General features: G+C 39.7%; 1 protein-coding gene across 1 annotated transcript in view; it reads right to left on the bottom strand.

Annotated features, from left to right (window-relative positions):
- Positions 1-7,113: 7,113 nt before the first annotated feature.
- Positions 7,114-25,459, bottom strand: part of TGFBRAP1 (transforming growth factor beta receptor associated protein 1) — a 36,624-nt gene continuing 18,278 nt past the window's right edge. Inside the window, exons 6-12 of the mRNA XM_053935098.1 lie at positions 20,446-20,787; positions 19,032-19,089; positions 17,659-17,802; positions 16,503-16,649; positions 15,023-15,179; positions 13,032-13,465; positions 7,114-12,380 (exon numbers count right to left, since the gene is read on the bottom strand). Of these exons, the coding sequence (XP_053791073.1) occupies positions 12,192-12,380; positions 13,032-13,465; positions 15,023-15,179; positions 16,503-16,649; positions 17,659-17,802; positions 19,032-19,089; positions 20,446-20,787 (1,471 nt within the window). The 3' untranslated portion in view covers positions 7,114-12,191. The remainder of the gene's footprint in view (positions 12,381-13,031; positions 13,466-15,022; positions 15,180-16,502; positions 16,650-17,658; positions 17,803-19,031; positions 19,090-20,445; positions 20,788-25,459) is intronic.

The raw sequence follows: 25,459 nt of genomic DNA, 5'->3' as shown, positions 1-25,459 counted from the left end.
TGGGCTGCCAGGGAAAGCACCCAAGCACAAAGCAAAATGAACATCGCAGCAATTCCATACCTTGTGCCAAGACATGGAGTTATTCAAATGGCCAGGGAACAAATGTTCCTTCACAACCTCAGGACCACTTCAGGAGAGACACTGGAGAAGGGTGACCAAAAGACACATCCACATTAGAACGCCTTCTCTGCTTCAGAGCAGAATAAGATAAAGTGGCTGTAATTTCAACAGACATCTCACATTTCAATAGAGTGTCTCAACAGACACATAACCCTGGAGGTCAGTGCTCAGGGATGCAGTAATGTGGGTACCAGGGCAGCAGCTGTTCCCAGATGTGGGAAGTGAGGTGTGTGGGAGCTTCATTTTTGTGCCCATCCCTGCCTGTGCTGTGGGGCCAGACAATGCTCTGCTGAGGCATGAAGCCAGTGGAGTCTGTTTTCCTTCATGGATCTGAAAAGGTTTGCCCATTGGCATCGTTCTGCACAAGGTGTCAGGGGTCATTAATGGGTTTTACAGACCGAAACCCCAAATGTATCCAAAGGAAATGCAGCAAGCTGCCAACCTCAGTGAAAAGACAGCACCCTTCCTTTTCATGCATGTCCGAGACCCGAAATTGTTTTTGCAGGAAGGAAGCTGAAGGAGGTGAGTGACAGAGTGAAGCTGCCATGTCCGTGGTTAAAGGCTGGCTAACACTCCTTTGCCTACAGCCTTCTCCATTGCATCACTCGTGATTTTCCACAGGCATCTGTCCAGACGCAGCCTGCTGAGTTTTGCTTCTTTCCATATGCTTCTCCCCTGTAAGCACAGCATTCCCACCGGACCCGTTTCCAGTGCCTGCTCCTAATGACTCAGTTTCTCTCCCGCTGGCAGGCGGTGCTCCCGGGCTGCCGGAGCGGGGCTGGATGCGCTCTCTGCTGTCGGGCACCGCCCACGCTGCTCCGCAGCCCGAGCATCCTGCCCCGCAGCTCCTGCATCCTGCTCGCTCAGTCGCTTCAGCAGATGTGCGTGATTAATGGATTATTTACCTTTTGCTGCCTGATTATTATTTTTCTGCCTTCTAACCTTTTCACTTTTACAAATATATTTTGACTTTGAAATTCTGGGGATTCCACTTATAACCTTTATGTTTATTGGTGAAGTAGCTATTATTAGACTGTTTTTCCTGTTCTTTCTAATTCTGGAGTTTAATTATATTTTTCCTTCTGCCTTTTCATACAGGTGCAGTAATTAAATGGCATTAAATCTGTTTCATGATCATTAAGTAGGCTCGTTATTGTCCTTTTTGTATATATTTTAAAGTTGCAAATAAGTCACCTTTCTAGTGAATCTGCTTGGTATAACTTTGCCATCCCACTGACACAGTGGCGCTGTGGTTGTGCACAAAAACGTTGTCAGGTATGGTCCCTGTCCCTTCCCAGCCGCCAGCACAGAGAGGTCAGAGTGACAAGAGGATCACTGTGTTTGAGAGTGCAGCCCAAGACTTGTAGATGGGATGAGCCAAGGGAAAGAGGGGAGACAAAGAGGGGAGAGATTTCACTTGGCTCTTTGGACCACCATTCTCCATGCCCTGATGGCATATGTGGGTGCCTCCAGCCCTGAAGGTAGTCCTAAAAACTGAGTGGGCACCAAGGGAACCTTTTTTCCCCCTGCCTTTTCTTTTCTTTCTCTTGCTCTGTCGTGGCTGTTCTCCTCTATTCTCTTTGTAAAGAACAACTTGAATTGTGCTGAACCTTAAATAATAAATGTAACTACTTAAAGCACTGACAACTGTTCGGGTACAAGTTCATTTTTAAACTCAGGCTTGTAAGCTCAGGGCACTTGGATGAGATCCCTGACATTTTCTGTGGGCATGGGGTTTTTTTCAGAGTTTCTAAAGTACCACTGATGGGAGAATGTAGTGTGACCTTTTTTTTTAAACACTATTTAAAGGGTGAAACACTAAGGGTTGCAGTGTGCATAATTTCAGAAAGGCTGAATTAATCAGCTTTATGTGTTGACTGTGCAGGAATGCAACTTGCATTATTACAAGACCACACACTTTAAAATATGGTAGACAGCAAATGGAATAGAAATGCCCAAAAGGTGACTAGGGCAAGAAGCAGGGAGCAAGAAGAGGGGTTTCTTGCTAGCATAACTCCACAGTGTTAGAGCTCTTTTCCAGCTAAGGCTGGAAATTCATTTTCCATGATTATATAAGAGGAAAGGTGCACTCATCTTTTGGGGAACATATTCAGGTTTTAAAATTTTCTGGTACGAATCCACAGAGAGTGACAAGCATGACCTGAATAAACATTGCCTCTGCATGGTTACCTGCCTCCTTATGCCATGAAAGATAAAGCTTTATCTTAAGTCTTTTTTATTGTGTGGATTTGTTTGGTGACCTTCACTGATGCCATCAGCGCATGTTGCTCCTAAGGCCAGGTCGGGTAATTTGATGGAGGAAATAGCTCAAGTGCAAGAGTAGCTGTCTGGGGCATCACCAAGTCAGCTGAATGCTGTGAGTCAACCTTTCTTTTTTTTATAATACTGTTATTGTTCTGCTGTAGGGTGCATGGCACTAAAGTTGGTACCCATCTTTAATGCATCTCTTTGTCACTGTACTTTAGGAAGAGCAGTGTGGTACTGTACATGTCTCCTCTTGGGTGCCCAGCCTCCCACCTGCTGCTGGGCCTGGCTCAAAGAAAACCTCTATTGGAAAAGGATGAGTAAAGGACAGCTTTGGAACCAGCAGGTTTTGCTGCACAGCTTGGTATGTTTGCCTCTCATTTTTGTGCCCACCACAGTCCTGGAGCTGCTTCTCTCCCTCCACAACACCCAGCATCTGCTAGGAGCAAAGTTATGCTGGAGAGGACTGGTTATACTGGCAAGGACTGGTTATACTGGTGAGAACTCACACTTATGCTGGTGCTGCCTGCTTTCCTTACCATCGTGGTTATATCACCTACTGGAAAGTACAATCAGTGAGAGCACAGTTTAAGAACCACCACTATCACTTCACAGGTAAGGCATGACAGTATTCAAGGAGAAATTAGGTCATTTTCTACCTTGGGTACAGTTTTCTTCCCCTTAAATGTTACAAAGAACAGGAAAAAAACTTTGTATGTCAGAGCATTCCCAGTGCTCTGACAGCAGGAGGACAGTTGTGTAAAACTATAGCAGGTAGTGATGCATAAAATAAACCTATCAAAGCTGCTAGGTTTTTCATGATTTTCATTGCTGAGACTACCTGAACAAGGCATTTTATGAGTTTTCTGGGATGGATCTGACCTGATGCTGCAGGTAGCACACAACACTTAGGTGCTGGGTTATGCAGCACTTGAGTACCTAGATAAGACATGATGAATAAATATGGATAGGGCTCATCTTTTCCTCCACAACCCCCAGCTTACCCCCACCAGAGAGACTCGCTATTTATTGTATGATGCAAGTCCACAGGCAGCAGGGCTGTTTCCTTGGCTTCCTCAGACCTCTGCAGAGCTGGACAGGATGTGACAGGACTGCTTACAAACGCCTTCAGACTCTTTTTGGTATTAAAACCGTAAGTCAATGCATTAGATATTGCTTTCTTAGTAAAATCATTAAAGGCAAAATTTCATTATAGAGACTTCATTAAAGTAGTGGGTATATAAAAACATTTCAAAACAAAAAGATATTGCTACCATATTAAGAGACCACGAATTGTTGTCTTAGAGCACAACTTTGCTTTTATTTGATGCAACATTGTTTAATAAAGACAGAAATCTCTGTTTAGTTTTCCCTCATTTTTATCTTCTAGCATTTTACTAAAGCCTAATATCAAAATGTATGAAGCTGATACAAGACTGGAGGGGAAAAGTCATTGAACCCAGGCAGAGGGAGCACCCCAGGCAGGGCTCAGCCTGCACTGTCCCAAAAGCCACACAGCTCTGCAGCTGGGAAGACATGGAAGAAGAACAAGGTATGGCCAAGTAAGGGAAGGTGGACAGGGACCCACAGAAGCCTGGGTACAGAGCATCCTGGCAGCCTCTGAGAGCTGGAGGAGTGTGGCTCATTCCAAGGCAGTGAGAAGAGGCTGGGTGGAGGGAGCTCTGCAATTTAAGAAGTCATTGATGTTTGTTCTGCTTTGACAGAAGTCAAAACCTGACTTGACAAGACACAAGGCAGGGAATTTGCTTGCAAACCTCTAAAACTTTCTCCCTACTCAACCCCTGAGCTTTTTCCATTTTAAAATTGTTCTGGTTCATGATTTCATGAAGCCTGGCTTTTGCATTCAGAGACCACTTGGTGCTTTTAAGGGCACTTGCTTTGAAAAAAAGGTCCTGTGATATCTTCTTTTTGGCTGCCTTCAAGTCTTGTCATGGCATGGCTTCAATCAAGAAAATCTTCCCTTTTCCCTTCCACAGGCAGGAAAGTTAGCAGCACAAGTGATTATTTGTATGAGACTCTGCACACTCTTGTGATTTGATATCAGGCAGATGGGAAAAGCAAAAGCATAGGGTATTGAGGCATTGGTAATTAACAGCAGCTTAACAAAAGACTCCTCCCTCCTCTGGGACTGAGATCTCTTTGGTTTGTAGTTTTTAGTTTTGACCATCTGTGCTGGTTTTGGATGGGATAGAGTTGATTTTCTTCACAGTGGCTGGTTTAGGGCTGTGTTTTGGATTTGTGTTGAACACAGGGTTGGTAACATAGAGATGTTTTTGTTATTAGTGAGCAGGGCTTGGCTGCTGGTTGGGTTAAACCATGACACCAGCACAGTTGTATGGCACAGTTGTATGGCTATTCACATTACAGAATGAGCAACTGTGAGGAGAAGTACTCCTGACATACTGACTGGAGTATCTGGAGGGGATGTATTGAGTGGCTGCTATCCAGAACAAGAGATTTCAGGAAGGTTTTGAAGCAGGAACACTGAAACCTGTGTTTGACAAATCAGCATGTCACAAAAGGCCACAGAGATGCTTTGAAATGAGATATGACAAGTTAAAACCTAAAGATGGATCAAAAAAGGACAGGAATGAAAACCTTCTTTTGCTTTGCAAATACAAATCCCCAGTGAATGACATCTTTTAAAAAAGCAGATACAAATCCATCCTGTTCTCCTCCCTCCCCATCTTTAACTGCTTGTGATTCAAGTAGAAAAACCCCTACTTCTGTCACACTCTGGGAGCTTTCTGGCATGACAGTGCAGAGTAACCTTGTATGTTAGAGGGACCAAAGGGATTGAAACATCTTTGCATGCTGTCTGTGACTTTCAAACAGATATAAAGAACTTGCATTTTATTTGAATATACTTCTTCAGGTTAGAGAGGCACAAAGTACATTATCTTGAAGCTGTCGCCAGTAACTTGCTGATTTTTAGAAACTCCCTGCTTATTTAGTCTTTTTGTAATATTTGCAAAAAACAAAAGCAAAAACAAAGCAAACAACAAAAAACCCAAAAACCCCACAAACAAACAAACAAACAAAACCAAAATACCAACCAACCAAAAAAAAAAAAAAAAAAACCTTAAAAAACCAAACCACAAAACAAACTAAACTATTTATTCAAGACAAATGTACCTTCTAAACTTTTACCTTTCTTTAACAGAGAGTATTTTGGATGTTTAAACAGTACATGCCTCTGGCAAAGACATGGTAAGAAGACACTTGGACCCTTGCCAATCTGCTTCCAAGCTTGTCAACTGGTTTAAAACAAGACAAGTAACCTGACACAGGATGACCCTGCATCAAGTTGGGCTTGGACAATGCCATCTCCAAAGAACCCAACCAGCCTAGATTTTTCTAGGATTTAACTTGCATTGGGATGGTCAGGCCCCAGTCAATGGAAATACCATGTTGACAAGGTGGTTATGGGACAATATCTTCGGGGGGTTATGGGCAATTATAGGCATTGGTAATGATGTTCATGACTGCTATTGGATTTTTAGGCACTGTAATCAGCCTTGTTATCTACTGAAAACCTGCCATGTGTTCAGCCATCAGCTTTCTTCTGGCAGCCCTGGCCTCTTTGACCCTATGCTGTCCTGCAGCTACAGTTGTTGCAGCTAACTGGACCTTTGGGACTCATTTCTGCCTAAACTCAGCTATACTCTATTGATTATTTGTCTTGGAAGGAGTTGCCATCTGGATGATTAGCGTGGACCATTTTCTAACCACTGTCTAGAGGCAAAACTAGCTGAAATCCCGTGGTGCTGGAGTCATGACTGGGTTTGGGGCTTAATGCTTTCTGCGTTACCTTTGGATGGATGGATGGATGGATGGATGGATGGATGGATGGATGGATGGATGGATGGGTAGATGGGGAAATGCAAACCAGAGCTCTCCAGGGTGTATTTCCTGCTGGCTGAGCTAATAAAGTCATGCTTGTTGTGTTAGTTTTTCATTCCTTCCAGCATCATGCTGCACTCAATATTTGCATCCCAAACACCCTCTGTAAGAGCATCCTGAGCACCCACCCATGTTCCCACAGCCTTCACTTCAGCCAGAGGAACAAACTTTACCTGATAGGGCTGTAGACACCCAGCCAAGTGATCACAGACCTGAACTTCAAAACAAGAGCCCTTCCCTGAAGCTCTGACTGTGTTGGATTTTTGCCCTGCTGGATGCCCAGTTAAGCTGTGCACACAACCTGCCCTCAGCATCCAGGGGATGCCTGCAGCCTTGCCAGTGCCTGCATTGCCTGGCAGAGTGGGGCTGGAGAGCAGCTGAATTAGGTCACACCTCCATGCCCTAAATTCTCCTTTTCTGCACTTCTCCTTTGCATTCCTCTCTCACTCCCCTCAGAGATCACATCAGTTTCTTTGACTTACCACACTCTTTACCAGCCCTTACCACCCTTCCTTTCCTGGGGCTTCCTTATCCTACAGTGCCACTGTGGTGGAACTGGAGAGCAGCTGGTCCTTTGGCCCTGAAACCAGGGCCATTAGTCCTGAGTGGTGAGGAGGAAGATGAGGAACACCAACACTGCTGCCTTCTGCAGAGTATGTAAGCACCAGCCTCACTTCCACATGTCAGGGATCTGACCCCTCTGTCAGTCACCCTGATGAATCCTCTACTCATCAGTAGATAATCCTTTCCCTTCACTTGGACATTTACATTCCAGGGTTTGTGTATATATGAATCCATAACGAATGTAATTTAAAAGATTTTATTAAAAATTGTCATATTTATACATTTGTACATTCCACATACTGCTGTGTATGTTCACCAATATAACCACTAAGTCCAAAAGCCTTAACGGTACAAACTTCCATCTGAACAAATTTACTGCAGGGGAACTTCAATTTTGAAATCAATCATACATTACAGAACATTATTATCTTTTCTTCTTTTCCCTTAAAAAGTAGCAGCACATTTAATTACCAGTGTTCACAAGGCATAAGCCCCAAAGTGTTGTACAGCAAGAGAAAAATTAATTAGCTAATATAGGCAATAGGAAGAGAGCTCACAATGAAAATGTATTAGTTGCTGCTTGTTATGAACAGCAGGATGTTAATAAAACACTTAGAGCCATGCTGAATAGAGACTGCAGCAAACCAGGAAGAGTTATAAAATAAAAATGTACTTCTTGATAGAACTGCATAAAACAATATATTTTTAATGTCTTTCAGGACAGAAGTCCTGTGAAGAACAGATGTTGCTATAAAGACTCAGCAGTCAGGATAATGCTCGTGTGTTTAAACATGTAATAAAGTTCTCAGAAAGCATACACATACTCCATCCCTACCATCACCTTTCCACAGCTCACATTACTAGGGCTTCATGTGGCTGAATAAAAAAGTGACATTTTACTGAAGACAGATCTGCTCAGGAGTCAAGTCCCCCAGACCTCTCAAGATTTGTACCCATGTCAGTTAAGTGCTAGAAGAGTGACAATCAGGTAACAAAGGCTGGAAAGTTTCTGGAGATTGGGAGCAAGGGGAGCAAAGAGAGAAGTTCTCATTGTAACCTGGAATCCTGTGCACACCTGAGCCACCTCAGTAGTGGCTGCCTGAACAAGTCAGTTCATAGGTATCTCTGGTGTGCTCTGTGTAACAACCCCCAAATGCTTATTTTCCCCTGGCTTTGACAATGTTACAAGAATACTGATCTCAATGTGACAACTTATCCACTTACACAAAAGAAATGAAGATGTAACTGAATTCTTTCTCATGAATATACAGCCATGAATCTTATTTTGAGCAGAGTGCCAGATTCTGAGTAATTTTTTGAATTAGTATTTTTCCTTTTATTGACTGAGAGAAAAACAGTGTATGATGACATACACACATCATAGGTAATTTTTACCTATGGAAGCGTGGAGATATGAAAGCGTAGAAGAAAGTTTAACAAGTGCTTTTTGTATGTACCATCATCTGTAGCAGTGAATGACTGAAAAGAAAGGTCAGAGCTGCAATATTTCAGTAACTGGAGGTTACATGTTAGACAAATGTGTCTTGATATCTGCAGAGGCATCAGTGTGAGAGACTAATCTCACATATTATGTCCTGAATCACAGACACAATGTCACATTAAAAAAAATCTCCACTACTGTTTCAGTTTAGACACATACAAAGTTGGAGGAGACTCTTTGGAAAAAGTGAGGGAGATGAATTTCAAATAATTTAGCAACAGCTAAATTAAGAATAAATACTCTGGCAGAATCTCCACTCTCCAAGGGCAGGTCTTAGACACCACTTATCTCCCTAACTGGAGATAAAAAGATCACATCAAGCTTTAACTCCCAAAAAGCATTTGTTTCCAAACTAGAAGAATGGTCAGAGAAATATTGCTTTCCTGCCTCTCCTCCTTCACATATGCAGTCAGCAATTAGTTACCCAAATCTGGTTCCTTCCCTGTTCACTCCCTCTGTGCTGCTGCAGCCATAACTAACCACAGTAGCAATGCTGGCCCAGGATTTCAGGTACATAAACCAAGAATCACCAAACTGAGTGCCAAAACAAAAGCAGGATTGAACTCGGGTTCTCCAGAATGAAGCTTTCTTACCCAAGGGCTGTTCAGTTGTCCCACCTAAGGAAATTTGAATGCAGACCTTTCATAAATTTCCTGGTGACCAAGCCCAGAACACCACAGAGCACTCTGATGTGGGCTGACATCTTCTCTGGTTGGGAATATTCCCTGTTGCTCACATGCTGGACACACAGAGGAAAAGCATCATCCACCTGCCACCTCCCTGCTGAGCTCTTGCTCTGCCTCAGCCTCACATTGGCTTTGTTTGCTTTTTCCGTTCGTTACTGTGGGATTTCCATATTAATTCATTCAAGTGAGTTCTAGTATAAAACTTAACAAAGTAACAGGTAACAATGTATCAATTTTTCCAGTCCACATATTCGGGGGACTTGGCTTCAAAGAACTAGATGCCCCCAACCTAAATATCAACCACATTTTTATTGCAAAAATGCTGACTTGCATTATTCTGATTTCTGTATTTGTTTGGTATGTACAATTATTGGTTTTGCTGCATTTTAGCCAAAGTACATATCTTCAAATATTAATAAAGAATTATTTAATCTTTTATAGACATACTTTTTCTTGCAATAGCAACTAAGAACTTTCCTGAAGTCTGGAATGATATGATTTTTATTCCATTGCAGCAGTAGTTCATCACTACTAAGTGGCTAAAATTACTCTAAAGCATGGAGAGGGGTCTGTTTTAGTATCCCTTTACTAAATAGAAAAAAAGAGCATACTTAGGATGTTGGCAGCAAAAGAAAGTATTTTGTAAGAAATGCATGCTAGTGTACACAAAAGGTTTATAGGGTCTTCATAAAAATCACTTCCACTCTTATCAGCAAGTATTTTGAGGACAGGGGACTACAAATTTTTCTATACCATTACTGCCAGTTGCATACACAATGTTCAAAACCCACGACTACAAGATAATCTGCTTAGACCAGTGCCACAGCAGAATCACTCATGCCAGAACTGAGTCAGAAATGCCCACACTTCTGAAGTGCTTCTCACTAAATGCGACTTACATGTCTTAGTACAAAGCACTACAAAATTCCTCACTTGGGCTTTCAAAAATAAATAAAAATTCAGCACAACAGTTGTACTTTCCCAATTTCAAAATCAGCAAGGAGAAAGATTTAAAGGTCTTTTCCTTTAAAGCAAAGTACTCCACACCTTGAGTACAGCTCTGGGACCCACAATACAAGAAAGATGTTGAACTGCTGGAATGAGTCGAGAGTAAGGCCTCAATGATGATCACAGGCTGGAGCACCTCTCCTATGAACACAGGCTGAGAGCTGTTCAGCCTGGAGAGAGGCTCTTGGAAGACCTTATAGCACCTTCCAGAACCTGAGGGGAGACAGCAAGGGAGCTTAAGAGGGACTTTGTACAGATGCATGTAGTGATAGGACAAAGGGCAATGGCCTTAAGCGGAAGGAGGGCAAATTTAGATATCAGGAAGAAATTCTTTACTCTGAGGGTTGTGAGGCACAGGCACAGGTTGCTCAGGGAAGTTGTAGACAACTCATCTTTGGCAGTGCTCAAGACCAGGTTGGATGAGGCTTTGAAGAACCTGGTCTAGTGGAAGGTATCCCTGCCTATGGCAGGGGGGTTGGAATAGATGGTCTTTAAGGTCCCTTTCACCCCAAACCAGTGCATGTTTCTGTGAGAAGAGATGGATATCTTCTTCCCCTGGATGAGGGCTGGCTGCCCCTTCTTGGAGGCAGCACTGTACGTAGAAGGCAGCTTCCTAAGCCAGCCTTTCTGTGCAATGAGGCTGCATCAGGACAACACTGAGGCCCATGGTGTGACTCTAGGGTGTCCTGTGTGGGGCCAGGACCTGGACTCCATGATTCTGATGCATCCCTTCCAACTCAGCTTATTCTGTGATTCTAGAAAGGACCAAGCATGCCATTTTCCTGAAAGCCTCCACTGATTTGGAATTCTGAAACAGGGAGCAGCCATACTAACTCAACTGCATGTGGGTCAGTAAGCCTGGTATTTATTAGAGCTTCACAGAATTCAAAGAAATGCTTTCACTTTGCAATACTTAAGTTTATTTAAAGTTGTCATTTTTTTAACCTCTCTTGGGGAAAGCTACATCTTTTAAATCAACTTCTTTAAAATGGTTAAATAACAATGTGAATACATATGAGGGCAGTTAAGTAAGGGGTTTGTGTTATTTGAAAAATTTTAGTTCACAGAATATTTAGTAGAATATAAAAAACCCAGTACCCCTGTAGTGCACTTTTGTAGATTTCTTATAATTTTATACCTTCTCTCTGTGGTTTTGATTGCACAAAGTCATCCATAAGCACTAAAACCTATTTTTGTGGAGTTCCAACCTGCCTAAGTTATGTTAAAGCAAACATTTAGCACATCACCTGTACATTTATGTATCAGCTACATCTTAATCCTCCAAAGAAATGCTAGAATGATAAGATCAATTTATTCAACTGTATGTACATCATATTTGCATATTAATAAATAAATCAGTATTAAAGTCAGGGCCTCTTCCCCCATATAAAAGTGACTACAGTCTGATCAGACAACCTTTCTTCCTGTTTTCTTCCAAGCTCACCTGTGTGATTGAGGTTATTGGTTTCCACTCAGTACATTACAGTAACTGCAGGAGCAGAAACCTAACAGAGCAGTGCTTATATTTAAATTCCATATAGTAGGTGGATGGGAGGGAGGTACTGAAAAGTGCATCAAAAGCCAACATTTTGCAGAGCAAAAAAATTGAAGTCAATAATGTGATCCTGTGGAAGATAATCCAGCCCAAAAGAAGACATGCTGCAGCAAGCACTAAAATCGATGCAGATCTCTGTCTTCATAGTAAGCTGCATGATGCCAATCTTGTCCCATCACTCTTCAAGAATTCCAACTCAAATAAATGCCATCTTCCCCTCCACAAACTTATACCACAGTCAGTGCAAAGTGACAGTTCTTAAAATGACTGTTTGCCTTCACTCCATAACATTCATCCTCACTGTGAAGAAAAGGCTCCTTTTCTCTTAAGTGTTTACTCCTATTCACAGAAGAGCCCATATTTGCACCTCTCCATGTGTAGTAGTGAATTTTCTATCTACATTCATTAGAAATCAAAAAGATAAGTAACAGTATTTTATATTTACTGGAAGTCTTCCCATTAACCCAAAAACTAGCTGTCCATCTTGATTTATACTTAAAGTAGCTGCACTTTTTTCTTTCCAGCCCACTTTCAATGGGGTGTAAGTCATGGGAACTGTGGGAATATTTCAAGTCTGATTGCTGGAGCTGGGAGAGTGATGAGTCACATTGGAATTGAGATGTCTGTTTGCAGCACAGTGCGTGTGGGCCATACTCCCGTTTGGGTATCTTACAAACACAGGCTCGCGGAAAGGATTTTGGCACACCTGACACACCTTTTTGTCTGAAAGAAGAATCGGGGCTCCTTTTTGTTTAACCTAAAAGAGAGGGGGAAAAAATTCCAAATGTGAATCTAACAAGAAAGGAAGGGAAATGATGGAGCATAATTGCAACTAAACCAAATGAATAAAACAAAAATAATTTTAAGGATCTGCTGTGAACTCTAAGCAACACTGTCCTAGCTAGGAATAGAAGAAAACTTCACAACTGAATTTACCATTAACAAAATCTACTAACAAGCTTCAATTAATACTAAATGCTGGATAATTTTTAACAAATTTTGACAGGTGACACTGTAAAAAAAATTGAATTGAAAATTCTGACACTCCCTCCTGGTGAAAGAAATGCTAACTGACACTTGTTAAAGTTTCTGCAAGAACTTTTTAAATCTGCAAATCCCAGATTCACTTCATATTCAGCCCAGGAGCTCACCAAGGTTATTCCTATTTCAAGGCCCCTACTTTCCCTTTTGTTTTACAGAGAAAACATATAATTAATTTTGAAGCTAGTAGTCATGGCAAAAAAACCCAAAAAAACAAAAAAAAACCCCCACCAAACTCTAATAAATGCCAAAGACATGAAGACAGCTTTTGTACTAATTCTTCAAACTTCTTTTGATTACTGTATATCAAAGGACTCAACTATAAGGCTTCCAAGTGCTTTTATTTAAAAGCACCCCAGTAACCTACCTTCTCATGCTTGTAGATTAAGTTTTCAGCTTGTGCTAACCCAAGTGCCACCTGAGTCATTCTTTTTGTGTGAATGCTTTGTCTCACTGCTCCAGCCAGGAATGGGGACAGGAGCTGCACTGACCAGCTGTCAGGCACCACCTGCAAAACCAGACCTGCATCGAATTCCGCAGCGTGGTTATTCAAGAGATCCACAGCAGCCATGACGAGCGCACAGTCCGAAGTGCCTGGAGTTAAATACACTGACAGCAGCATATGGAAAAGCCTCCGCCTGTACTGCAAGTCTCTGTTCTCTGAGTTCCACATACAGTACTCTTCAGCAGCATGGAAGTCCTTCAACTCGTGGACAAGGATATGCAAAGCCTTCTCATGTTCTTCTAGTTTCCCATATAAAATTGCACTTTCCATATGAAGGTCTGTGCCCTGGATTTTGTCTGTTAAGTGAGAAACAAGGCAATATTTGCTCAGTGGAGGAGACAACTGCTCCCTCTCCCAGCCAGTGCAACTATAGAGAAAGCAGATGCTTGTAAGTACAGGAATGCTCAGATGTATGGAAACACATCTCTAACAAAAGAGCACCACAAAATATGGGACAAAGAAATGACTAAATAATAGGTGATCAACCACTGTCACTGACACCTTTTAAATTTTAGCAGACACTGCTACCATGCACAAAAAACTGTAAGATGAAGCTGCAATATTTTTAACTTCTGCTTTTCCCAATGTTATAGGAGGTCACAGAATAAACTCCATAAAAGACAATAAAAATCCAATAGTACTTCCCATTAAGAAAAGAACACTACAAACCCTTAATCCAGTTTAAAGTTTAAGTGTCAGCAATAGGCAGGTAGAATGGCAAGTTCATCTGGCATTTCAAAATAAAGTAGAAAATCATCTAATTACTGTAAAGGTGATAAAGATTTGGTATAGGCCTATGGAAAATGCATGGGAATACAATGTTTTTCTCACCAAAATGTTTTGGTTATCAGGGAGGAACACACTAGCTTGCACTGATCTCACTTTCATGTAACATAAGAATTGTCATGTAAGAAATCCTTTATTTTGGAGCACATGGATTTCAAGAGAATAATCCATTTTATAACTCTTGCCTGGAAATTTTTGTTTGAAAATTGACTAAAAGATGAAAAAGAACAAGTGTTTCAATGACTGTGCTCTATTTGTACAGTATCCATCACATAACATTTTGCTGCCTGAAAAAGAAAGGAAACATTAAACTTTGGTATATCATTTTAGTTGATACTCAGCAAGTTTTATTTCCACTTACACTGGATTTTTTCCCACTGAATTTCAAAAAAATCATTCCACATCTTTCAGTTCAATAACAAGTCACTTCCCTTTCATCCACTATTCCATCATTCTCCAGCCATAATCCTCCATACCAGAGAAGATTTAAACACTTGGCTTGCTTAATTGCACTGTATGTTTGCATTCCAGTGGGTGAAACATTAAAAATTAACCATTATAAGCACTGAATAAGGAAAATATTTCGCTCAACTGTTGCTTGCCTAATACCAACAGTATGTTGCACTTTTCACTTTAAAAGATGCTTCTATTTTTATTTAACATGAACCCCAGAGTGAGTTTCAGGGTTATGGGTAACAAGTCCTTGGCAATTAGATTCCTCAAACTTGTCTTTTATTTGTAAAAGATTGCCATGTCATGTCATGCACAAGTTCCATGCTCATCATTAAAAAGAAGGTGGCTATTAAGAAAATTGTATGTAGGTATTTGTTCTGGCCAATTGGTATTTTGTCTCTGGTGCAGTGGCAAATATGCCATTGGAGCTATGGAGACCAAGGACAACACCAACACATATGCCTTCTAAATTAACCTGTGTTTGTTAGAAATACAGCCTATCAAACAAGCACAGAAACCTTAGATCTTTTAGTTTTCTATCCTTTAGAGGACTATGATTTTGTTTCCAGCTGGAAATCACATACAGCATTTATAACAGACAACATGAAACCTACCTAAAATAAAGCGAATTCTATAAAGATCAGATTTCTGAAGCAGACTGCGAAGTTTCAACAGCAGTTCAGTCGTTTCTGTACAGTTATCTGTCACAGATTTTAGCTGAAGTATTGCCTCCAAGTACAAGACAGCTAGATGAGTATGGTACTTTTCTTTCTACAGATTAAGAGAACAATGTTAGCTTAGTTTACAAATCTCTTGGCTCCAGCAATAACAATGATGAATATTTACTTAATTACATAGAAATGTGTTTTAACTTATTTAATTTGAATTAATCACAACGTTTTTTATCCATACAGATAGATAATTTAATTCTGAGCAGCCTCACAAATTACATTGTAAATACAGGATTCCTCATATTCAGGTATGTTCTTTGACCTTTTCTATTTCTGCAATAAAATCTGAGAAAGCCACCAGAGGTGGAAAAGCACTCTGAAGGCACAGTGCTTTTTTTGTTATCCACAAAAAATGAAAGCTTATGAAAATAAGCTGATGATTTGACTGTTTTAAACATTCTCACAAAATCATTCACAATAGCTTTGTAATTTTTAAAGACCAAACTGATTTATAACCCAGCTTTTACTAGCAGGTAGATTTAATTGTAAAATATTTTCACAAATATTTTACAAGGCGCTGTGTTTAACTCAAAAACTTTGTTTGGAAAAATCTATGACATCAGAGACAAGTATATTCATCAGTCATGGTGTAACACACCTGTGACACCAATAAGGGAAAAACACTGATCTGATATGCATTTGGAGAATGTGAATTAGTGACTGACCATCAGCTCTGCAGTGATCTTTCAATGTTCATTTCTTTGCTTTATTTCTGGGTTAAAGAGTTTCTGTGCTTAAAATGTTTCATAGCCAAATACAATATTTGGCTGCTTTTGCATTGAGCTAAAACCCCCAAAAGTGTAACACACTGTCACTTAGGACTTGTGAATGCATCTTTTGGGCATTCACATCAAGAGTGGTTTGGAATTCTAGTGAGGGGTGCATGGTTTAACTTGATTATTGTTCAAATCTCTCTAGAAAGACAGAATAAAACATTCTTACTTGTAAAACACTGAATCAGCAACTTTAACATATTGCTGCCACAGTGCAATAGGATCAGCAGTTGCTCAACCTGTTGTTGATCATTTTCTATGATCTTACCAGAAGAAGATTTGAGCCTCAACAGTGAAATAGAAAAGTATGCAATAACCAGATGTAAAAAAAAAAAAAAAACCCTTAAGTCTGAGGGTACACAAGCAATTGTTTTGCTATCACAAGCACTGAAAAATTCAAAATAATGAAGGTATCCACTCCTCATCTTTTACTTTAATCTTAAAAACACTCCTGCTCTACTCTGAGTACACTTGAAAGACTTTGCATTATGCCTATGCCTTCCAGACAGACATTGCCTATTTTCAGTCCTGTTGATCATAATCTGCATTCTGAATCCTATACCTACTTTTAGCATTCTCACAGAACTCACCTGTATTTTTCTTTCCAGTACTAGATGTTCTAGATATTTAACACGTGCTTTAGGATATTTGTTAAGGCAACTGATGATATCTTCTGGATTAATGTTGTTTTTCTCCTGTTCTTCCAAAGGCCTTTTAGTGAAAATCTGTACACCAACCTAGAAAGAGTTTAATGCATTTAGGAACTCAATGGCACCTATTTTATTTAATAAATATTTAAAATGAATAAGGAATAGCACTATTGTTAATACATTATTCAGGAAAATAAACACAAAACCCTGCTCAACACCACAGGATTACACTACCCTGTGCTTATCTTGATCTCACTCACTCCTATCTGCACTACTTCAATTTGTAGTGTATACATTGTCCAGCCTATAAGCCTTGGCTTGGGCACAACTTCCACAAGAAATGGAAGTTTTCTTGTTCTGTTGTGCAAACCCATTGAATGGATTTGCACAATAGAACAAGAGACTTCAGCCTTTGCAGCAGGAAAGCTCAAATTAGAGACCAGAATGTTTTAAGCCTTTTCACATGTGATGATATAGACAGAGCAAGAGACTTCTGTAATTACCAAACCAAAAGCTTAGAAATCTGCCACTACACAAAATAGCTATGCTTAAATTAATATAAATCAGGCAGTGACAAGTTCCAACAGCACAGACTGTCTGATCAGCATCACATATCGCAGAATTTGGGTTTTTTTTTATTTTGGCAGATTAAGTTAATTCTTCCAGCAATGAAATTTTGTCTTGAATAGAGGCTATTTATGCCATGTCCTGATATACACAGATACCACCCATCCCCTTTAAAATAAGAAGCAGCAGCAACAGCTAACCTGCCATGTGATTTATTTATTTATTTTAAGATTTGAAAATTATCTTACTCAATATGAAGAAAACAGAAGACATGCCATAATGCATGTTTTTCATGCCCTAAACTTAGTTTTCAGAATAAAAAGAAGCAATTATCACTAGCACTTGCTAATAGAGGGACTTGGATAAATTGAGAAACCTCCAAATTTTCTTCTGCTGATCACTATTTAACTGGCATTAAATATTCTGCAAAAGGTCCAATCAGCTATCAAGAAAAACCAACATTAAGGAAAACCCAAACGCCAGTGCAGGGAAATATTGATATTCTGTTGAAAGCGTATCAGCCACAAACCTCTTCATTTTTCTGTAAAATCCATTCAGAGTACTTCCACACTAGCTCTTGGTCTGAGCAGAATGTAAGGAAGTCTACTATGTAGTCATAGAGGTCTGAACGTGTAGAATCTTGAATGTCTCCATCAACTATTTTCACCCATAACTGCAACAAAAACACACAGATTAAAGTGCTTAAAACATGTATTAGCTCTTCCAGCTCAAAATTTATCTCAGCTACTAAAAGACTTAGTCCAAGGTGTGTGGAATTACAAGGCGTTGACAAGAACTGCAATTGCAAGGAACGTTGCTGGTCACTCACTTTTGCCACCACGGCCTTCTCTTGCATCTGCCATATTCACCCAGTTCAGACCCCATATCATGTGGGCTCTTATTCTGAGAGTGACTAATGGAGGTACACTAATCACAAAGAAAGCTTTTATCAAAAGTCCTTTTCTCCAATGCATGGTATATTTCTCATGTGTTCTGTGTGTGCAAGATTAAAAGCAAATTATACAAGCAAATTAGAAGAAAAACTGTTTTCCTGCTTTTCTTTCATTTTGACTGAAGAACTACAAGTACCATATATTATTTTTATATACATTATAATTGGAATGAAAATGTGCTACACCTAGCAGACCAGTTTAACAATAAACCTTGTTTTTTGCAGCATCAAAATTCTTCCAAGATTTCTTGCACATGACAAATATGTTTTTTGTTGCCCTTACTTGTTTTCTTCTCAGGCCATGATTACTATTTATATAACTGACATGATAATGTGCTCAAAAAGCTGCACAGTAAGGCAAACTTAAGATACTGGATATTTAGTCTGCAGTGTCCAGGCCACTCCTAGTATTACTGACATGAGATGGAAGGTCCCCAAAGGGATTACTAATCCATCTGAAACCCACACATCTTGCAGAATGTGTTCACTCTTCATCACCGGGAAAGCAAATAACTCTCAGTTGCTGTCAGTGTCTGCCATGAGAATACAATTCTGTTTTGCTGTGTGTATATAGATCAATCAGCACAGGGCATGCTCCTTGAGTGTCATAAATATATTTTAAAGTGATTTCTTGAATATTTTAGCATTTTTGTCCATCTTTTAGGAGAATAAACATATGTTCTGGTATGTACAGTTTTGCTTTAAAAAGATCATACAAGAATCTAAATAGCTGTCAACTTCAATAAGCTCCTCAGACTTTTCACATCTAGCATATTAATTTATTCAAGGAAGTCTTAGCATAAGTTTCAAGTTTCTTATAAACACACACATACGTACACACACGTATCACAACTTTTCAAACAGATAAATTAAGATCTCAGATTTTTCTCTCAGAGCTAAAATGGTATTTTGGAATGGTTTTCAGGTGACACTAAAAGCTTTATTCTAACCTGAAGTGCTGCAGCATCCTGACCATTGTAGTGATACAGGAGACCAAGTGCAAAATACCTGTAAAGAGAAGAGAATATTAAAATTGCTAGAACTTTCCCACTAATTTCATTATGGACTGATTAGCACAGAGTACAACAAAGAACGGCTTACAATGACATGTACATGGTCATGTCTATACTTCAACAAGTCTCTCTAGGCAGTTTTTATGAATCAAAGGAGAGAAGTTCTGCCCTGAAAAAGTGTCTCCATCACTCCTGTCCTCAAGACAGTTTGTGGTTACCAGATCCAACTTACACCAAGTATGTGCCCAATTAGAGGTGTTTCCTATGCTGTTCTGTCAATTTGTCAATTTCATGTACAGACATTACACACACCTCCAAGAACTATCCTCCAATAGCTCATCAGCTGTCATTAAATCATATTTTATTATGTGTTTATTTAAAACTCTGTTTTACTATCAGAAACTTTTTTCTTTACTATGGCATGGAGTCAGGTCAGGCAAAGAAGAGCTTTGTACAGTGCAACTTCAGAGTGGTTTTTGTGTACTCTAAGAAAAATACAGCCCAGTTCTGTAATGGCTGTCCTCATGGAACAATGTTCTAACATTCATTCAATTCACACTTGCAAAAGTATGCCATGCAAACCACACTTACCAAAAGGTTTTAACAAAACACCTGAAATAAATTAAATCACCCCAAATATAATCATGATTAGAGTCTTCCTCACTACTATAGCTGCTACTACTGCACCAGACAGTTTAAAGCCAAAGAAATGGAAACAAAAACAGACATACTGCCTAAGGCTGGAGTTTATATTTTACACATTTACTATCTAATGTTTCCTGCTTAATGATTAATTCTCTGCCTGCTGGCATTTCTGGTTTGAAGTCATTTGCAGTCATCTTAAGGAACCTCTTCTTGGTCAATCAGCGGAATATAGAAAGCTTGCAATGCAGAAGTAGGAGCTCTTTCCCTGACCAAGCAACTGCAATTTTAAAGCCACTAACTGGTTAATAGCTTTCACCTAAGGCACTGCATGCTTTAAGGCATCTTTTCATTCTGTCTGTGTACAACTACTGCTGCCATTCCACTCTCCCATTATCTCAAGGGCAAACATTTAACTTTCTTCTCCCAAACTTGTACCAGTTCTTTCTTTTTGTGTTGGATACAGAAACTTTCATGTAGAATTCTGCATTTACCAGGATAAGAGAATGAATTTCCTTTACTTTAGACCGTCAAGTAATAGCTTTTCACCAACATTTTTAAATACTAACAATGTTAATTCAGACTGAGTTGCCTTTTGGACAAGTGTAAGGACAGGAACTACAAGTACTCAAACACATTGTTCAATAACAGCATCTAAGGCAACTTTCCCTTTGGTCTAGAAGGTGCAATAATAAAATAACCCACTTACTTTTTGTGTTTTTCCAGCCAGGCAGCACTATCTGTTAAAAGACAGAAGTTCTCTGAAACTAGGAGATCCAGCAGGCTTTCATGATTTGCCTCTGCATACAGTTTGAGTAAAGCTGTGTCGATATCCTCCTTGTAGCCATTTGCAACCTCAGTGCTGCGGACTTCATTCAAGTAACTCATGAGGAATCGTTTGCATTTTGTCATCTTCTCCTGGTCCCCTTGGGTCAGCTGGTTCAGGTCCGCGTACTCGTGCAGAGGAGGATGGGACCGGATAAATGAAGAGGAAGTAGGCAACAGGAAGGGGTACAGAGAGATCAGCTCCCGGACATCAAGCTGGCCGCTTCTGCAATTACAGTGTCAAACTAGATGAAGCAAAAAGAAAGAAAAAGTATACATAGGCACAAAAAAAAAAGTGTGCTCACATATGCTTAGAGTCAGGACACTAACATGTAACACTAACATTCTGGAATATTTTTTGCTACATTTTTATTTATCATTCTTCTTCCTCCTCTAGACATTGAAAGCTCTGAGAATTCATAGACTGGCCAGCCTTTTGCTTTTGAGCTTCCACAGCTGTTCTCTGGCATATACAAAAATCAGCTGAACAGTCCTACAGCAGTCCTAGGACTGACCTAGACTGATAGTAGCAAAAAAAAAAAAAATCCAAAAAAAACCCAAACCTCTTCAGCCAAGCCACAAAGACTGTGTCAGTGTAATTCCAGGGAAAACAGCAACTTCCTGTACAAAACTAAAGCTTTCAGAACATGTGTATGCATGATGAAAACACTTTCCCCAAGCCTGAAAAGCACCAGATTCCTCACTTGGCTCTCTTCTTACAGAGATTCTGTAAGCAAACCACGGATACTGATTATGCATCCATTTAGCCAGTAAGTCAGTTGTACAGGCAGAGGTCTTGGGTGTACATCTATGGAGGCTCCTCTGGAGTGGCTTTTCCACTTCAGGTGTGAAGGACACCCTATACTCTTATTCAGCAGCAAGTTGTAACATAGATATGCCATAAAAAACATTTTTCTTTCAGCCTAGATTGAAATTCCTCAAGCTTTTAAAGAATGCATGTGACAGAAGAATTTTTTTTTTTCACACATAGCAAACAGTCCCTAATTTTCACAGCTAGAGTGAACCTTCTTTCCAGGCCTTGCTTTAGAAGAACAGCAAAACATCAGGATATTTTATAGTATTTTACTTCACTGTCAAAGTTTTTATTCAGAATTCACATTTAAAAATTAACATTACTGAAGTGCAGGAAAGACTGTTGCTGGAAAAAAAAATCAAAATGAACTTGATAGTTCTCTAAAAGAAGCCCTGTTTAGTTATTTTGTTGCAAACAGAACTTTTTAAAAATAATTCTTATCTACCTGGTGATCAGCCAACTCAAAGACTTTCTCTTCACAACTTTGATTGGAATGAATTCCAAAAAGAAACAAATGATAAAACAGAATTAGAAAAGCAGCAGATTTTTACAGGCAATAAATTGTGAAAGATCATCATAAACAGGCTCATCCCTTCACTACAGGCATGCCCTGCATTGTTCACTTCTTGCCAGAGACACCATTCCAAAACCATCCAGGAAATATGAACTAGTAGGAGCCATCACCACGACAATCCCCATTTAGAATGTGGCTTTCAAGTGAATACAGTCCCTTGGCTGCAAAAATCTATACCAGAAGAAGGAAATTTTGGGGGAAAGAAGCAGCAGCAATTTTAAAAGCAGCATCCTCTTTTCTAGAACCTAGTGACTGCAAAGCACAGGAGTAGCAACACAGACAACAGAGAACCACAACATAAAAAATTGGGATGCCTTCCCTTGAAGAGAGGTTTGAACAGCAGGTTTTCCCAATTTGTATAGAGAACTCCTACTGCCTAAAACCCACCTCCACACTAGAAAGACCCACCTCTAATAGAGGGTAAAGCATTCAGGTCTACTTCACAGATTTCTGCAGTTGAAATTTCTTTTAATCCTTCTTTTGGGATTTGGCTTTGAAATTCTTAGATCTACATTATGATAAGAGGCAGAATAACCCAGAAGTAGCAAGTTTTGTCAGTTGCATGACCTGATGGTTCTAAGAATATTTGAGTTTTCAGTATGAACTTATCACAGTAACCTAACTGCAGTTTTAGCTACTGCAACTACTCTGAAATTTCAAGTCCTGAGATTAAATATATTATATGAGATGCATTACACTAGAAAATTAATCCTATTTGGAGATTTTTTCCCCTCCAATCCAAATGAATCTTCCCTGATTTGTTTTAGAACAAAAGCCAACCCACAATTTGAATAATATCCACAGGCTGCTCAAAATTTGTGCAGAAAAAATGAGTCTTAATAAATCAGGAGAAATTAAAATATAAACATCAATTCCCTTGCTAGCTATGCTGCCAAGTATTTGGAGATGGCCCTAAGCTTGAGTTGGAGACTGTGACCATTGAAATAGATGATGTTAAAAAATCCTGTATTTAATATGCCACTTTTAATAAGTTTCAAAACATTTTTCAACTTCTACAGTAGCTTCGGAGTCCTTTCATCTTACCACTCAAGTTTTCCTAGATAAGGAAGTAGTCAGCTACCTTACCTCTGACTTCACAGATTCTGGCCTCAATGATGATCTGTTTCCAAAAGGAAAATCCACTTCAAACTTTGGCTAGCCCAGAGCCTGGGCTGTGAATCACCTGTGGTTCTCTCAGCAGGTATGACTCAAGCTCAGCTGAACAGTTTTGTTCTCCCCACAGCAGTGGTAAGCAGCAGTCAAGCAGCCTCCTTAAAAGAACTACATCATCCCTGAGCTTCTTCAGAAAAATACCAAATACTAAACAATGACCCCACCTGCACAAATGGCTGACATTCAGCTCAGGGCTTATGGCTCCTGGGATTTGTGGATGTCTAGTGGATCTTTCCATCACATCTGGACAAAACTCTTTTAGAGCAGCTACAAAGGATCTCATTTCTTTTGAAAAAACATGTCTGGGCCTTCAGTTTCAAGCATCTCAAGCTCAGCAAAGTACAGATAGGAACTTAGCACACAGTAGAAAACAAACTCTTGAGACATCAGTGTTGTGAGGCAACTTCCCTTTGAGCAATTCTGCATTAATTCTCTTTGGGCTTCAAATATATAAACAATGCAACAGGCAGAATCTACAAGTTTTAAGGAAACTTAGATCTAAATTCAGACCCTTGTATCTACAGGTACCAGAGATGCCAAAGAAGCCTACAGTGTTTACTGTTTTGCCTAAATCCCACTAGCTGTATTGGAAGCTTATATTCTTGAATCACATTTAAGATGCAAAACCTACATCATTCCTATTTTTTATTTCTCCAGGTACAAGTACCAGCAATTTTTTTAACCTTTTCAGTGTAGAAGAGACTTATACCTAATTCTCTGTATAGGCTTTCCAAGATGAGAAATACTGTGCAAAGAGTTAACACTTTTATTTGTTAAAACCAGCAAAATTTAGAAAAGTTCCAGTATCCAGTGGGTCAGAAGGCAAATAATATCTAACCAGTAAACACAGAAGAGAACTGGTTTCCCTATGACAGCTGCCAAACGTCTCAGTAAGGCATGGAAAATCCAGCAAATGACCTCCTAAAAAGCACTGTTTGTTAACCCTAATGATAGCAATGAGAAATAGCATAACTATAAATCACAACTATGTAACACAATCACAATTCTCTTATTGCTTATAACAGAATTTGTCAGACCAAAGAAGCCCTGCTGTTACTTCTCACTCAGTTTAAAGGCTAATGAATCTAGCTCAAGAAAATTACCCTCCTTATGTTGAACTATTTGAGTTTCAATAAAGCTACTACAGTCTTCCTTTTTGTCAACCTTCTTCAGTATTCAGAAGCAACAGCATTAACCAGGAGGAACTTGGCAAATTATTCCTCTTAAAAGTTCCACTCTTTAAGAATTATGAATTTAGCATAAGATATAACTGTTTATTGACAAGGTTATCCCAAGAAGGGTAATAATGCAAGAAAATGAAGACCTTTAATCCAATATAATTCCCCCTGCTACGCTGTAACTGTCAGATATTTTCCAAGTAGTGAGACAATCTCACTTCATATTTAGCCAGAAGAAGGCCCACATATTATACCAAGATCTCTGAGGTACTGCTGCTACCCAGTTTCACTGCTTAAATCCCTCTTTCCTCAGATAGATACCAAGTCTCCCTTTGACATTAAGATTGAAGTGATTTCTAAGACAAGTTTGAAACATTTGCAGAGCAACACATTAGGATGGGAGGAAATGTTTTCATAGACTGCCACTATCTTTCCCATTTTTGCCTGTGAGCATCAGTGAGTTTAAAATGAACAAGACTGAGACTGTATCGGGGCACACACAGCTGTTACTGTAACTCACTGTGCCCACCAGGGCTGATAATCAAGGAACCTAATTACCATAACAAGTTTTTTTCAGAGTCACCAAAATAATCTGTTTAGTTTATGTATTGCTGGACAGAAGAAAAGCACAGAAACTTATTCTGGCTTTCTTCCCTGAGCAGACATCATTAATTCATTCATCAGCAAAACTGAACTGTTGTTCTGCTTTAGAGTTGCAGCTTTTAGAGGAAGGGCACACCCTGGGATGCTGCCTGAGCTGCAAAATTTGTGGCTGGACAGCACATTTTCTCATGAAGCATGTTTGTTTCTATAGAGGAGCTCCCACAGTTCGATTCATTAAAGCTTATTTGTCAAGATGGACTGATAGTTGGATGGAGGATGCATAAGCAATCCTGGCTCCTTCCACAAGGTGGTATAACCCCTCACAGGATACATTTCCCTCTTTTCACTGCTCCTAAAATAGTCTTAACTATGCACCACTTGTACTTCTGCTTCAGATACAAAAGTGTCTGAAAGATTACAAGGGTGGAGAAAGACTGCAAGTTGTTCACTAATGACCACAATTACCAGGTGACAGAGGAAGTGGTTGTGGCCAGAACAAATTGTCTCTAAATGCTGTTCAGGCCTTTTCTGTCATTCCCTCATCTTCTCTCAGTGT

This window comes from Vidua chalybeata, chromosome 2, assembly GCF_026979565.1.
Source record: "Vidua chalybeata isolate OUT-0048 chromosome 2, bVidCha1 merged haplotype, whole genome shotgun sequence".
Taxonomy (NCBI): Eukaryota; Metazoa; Chordata; class Aves; order Passeriformes; family Viduidae; genus Vidua; species Vidua chalybeata.
The sequence above is the reverse complement of the archived record's forward strand: the minus strand, read 5'-3'. Positions and strand labels throughout refer to the sequence as shown.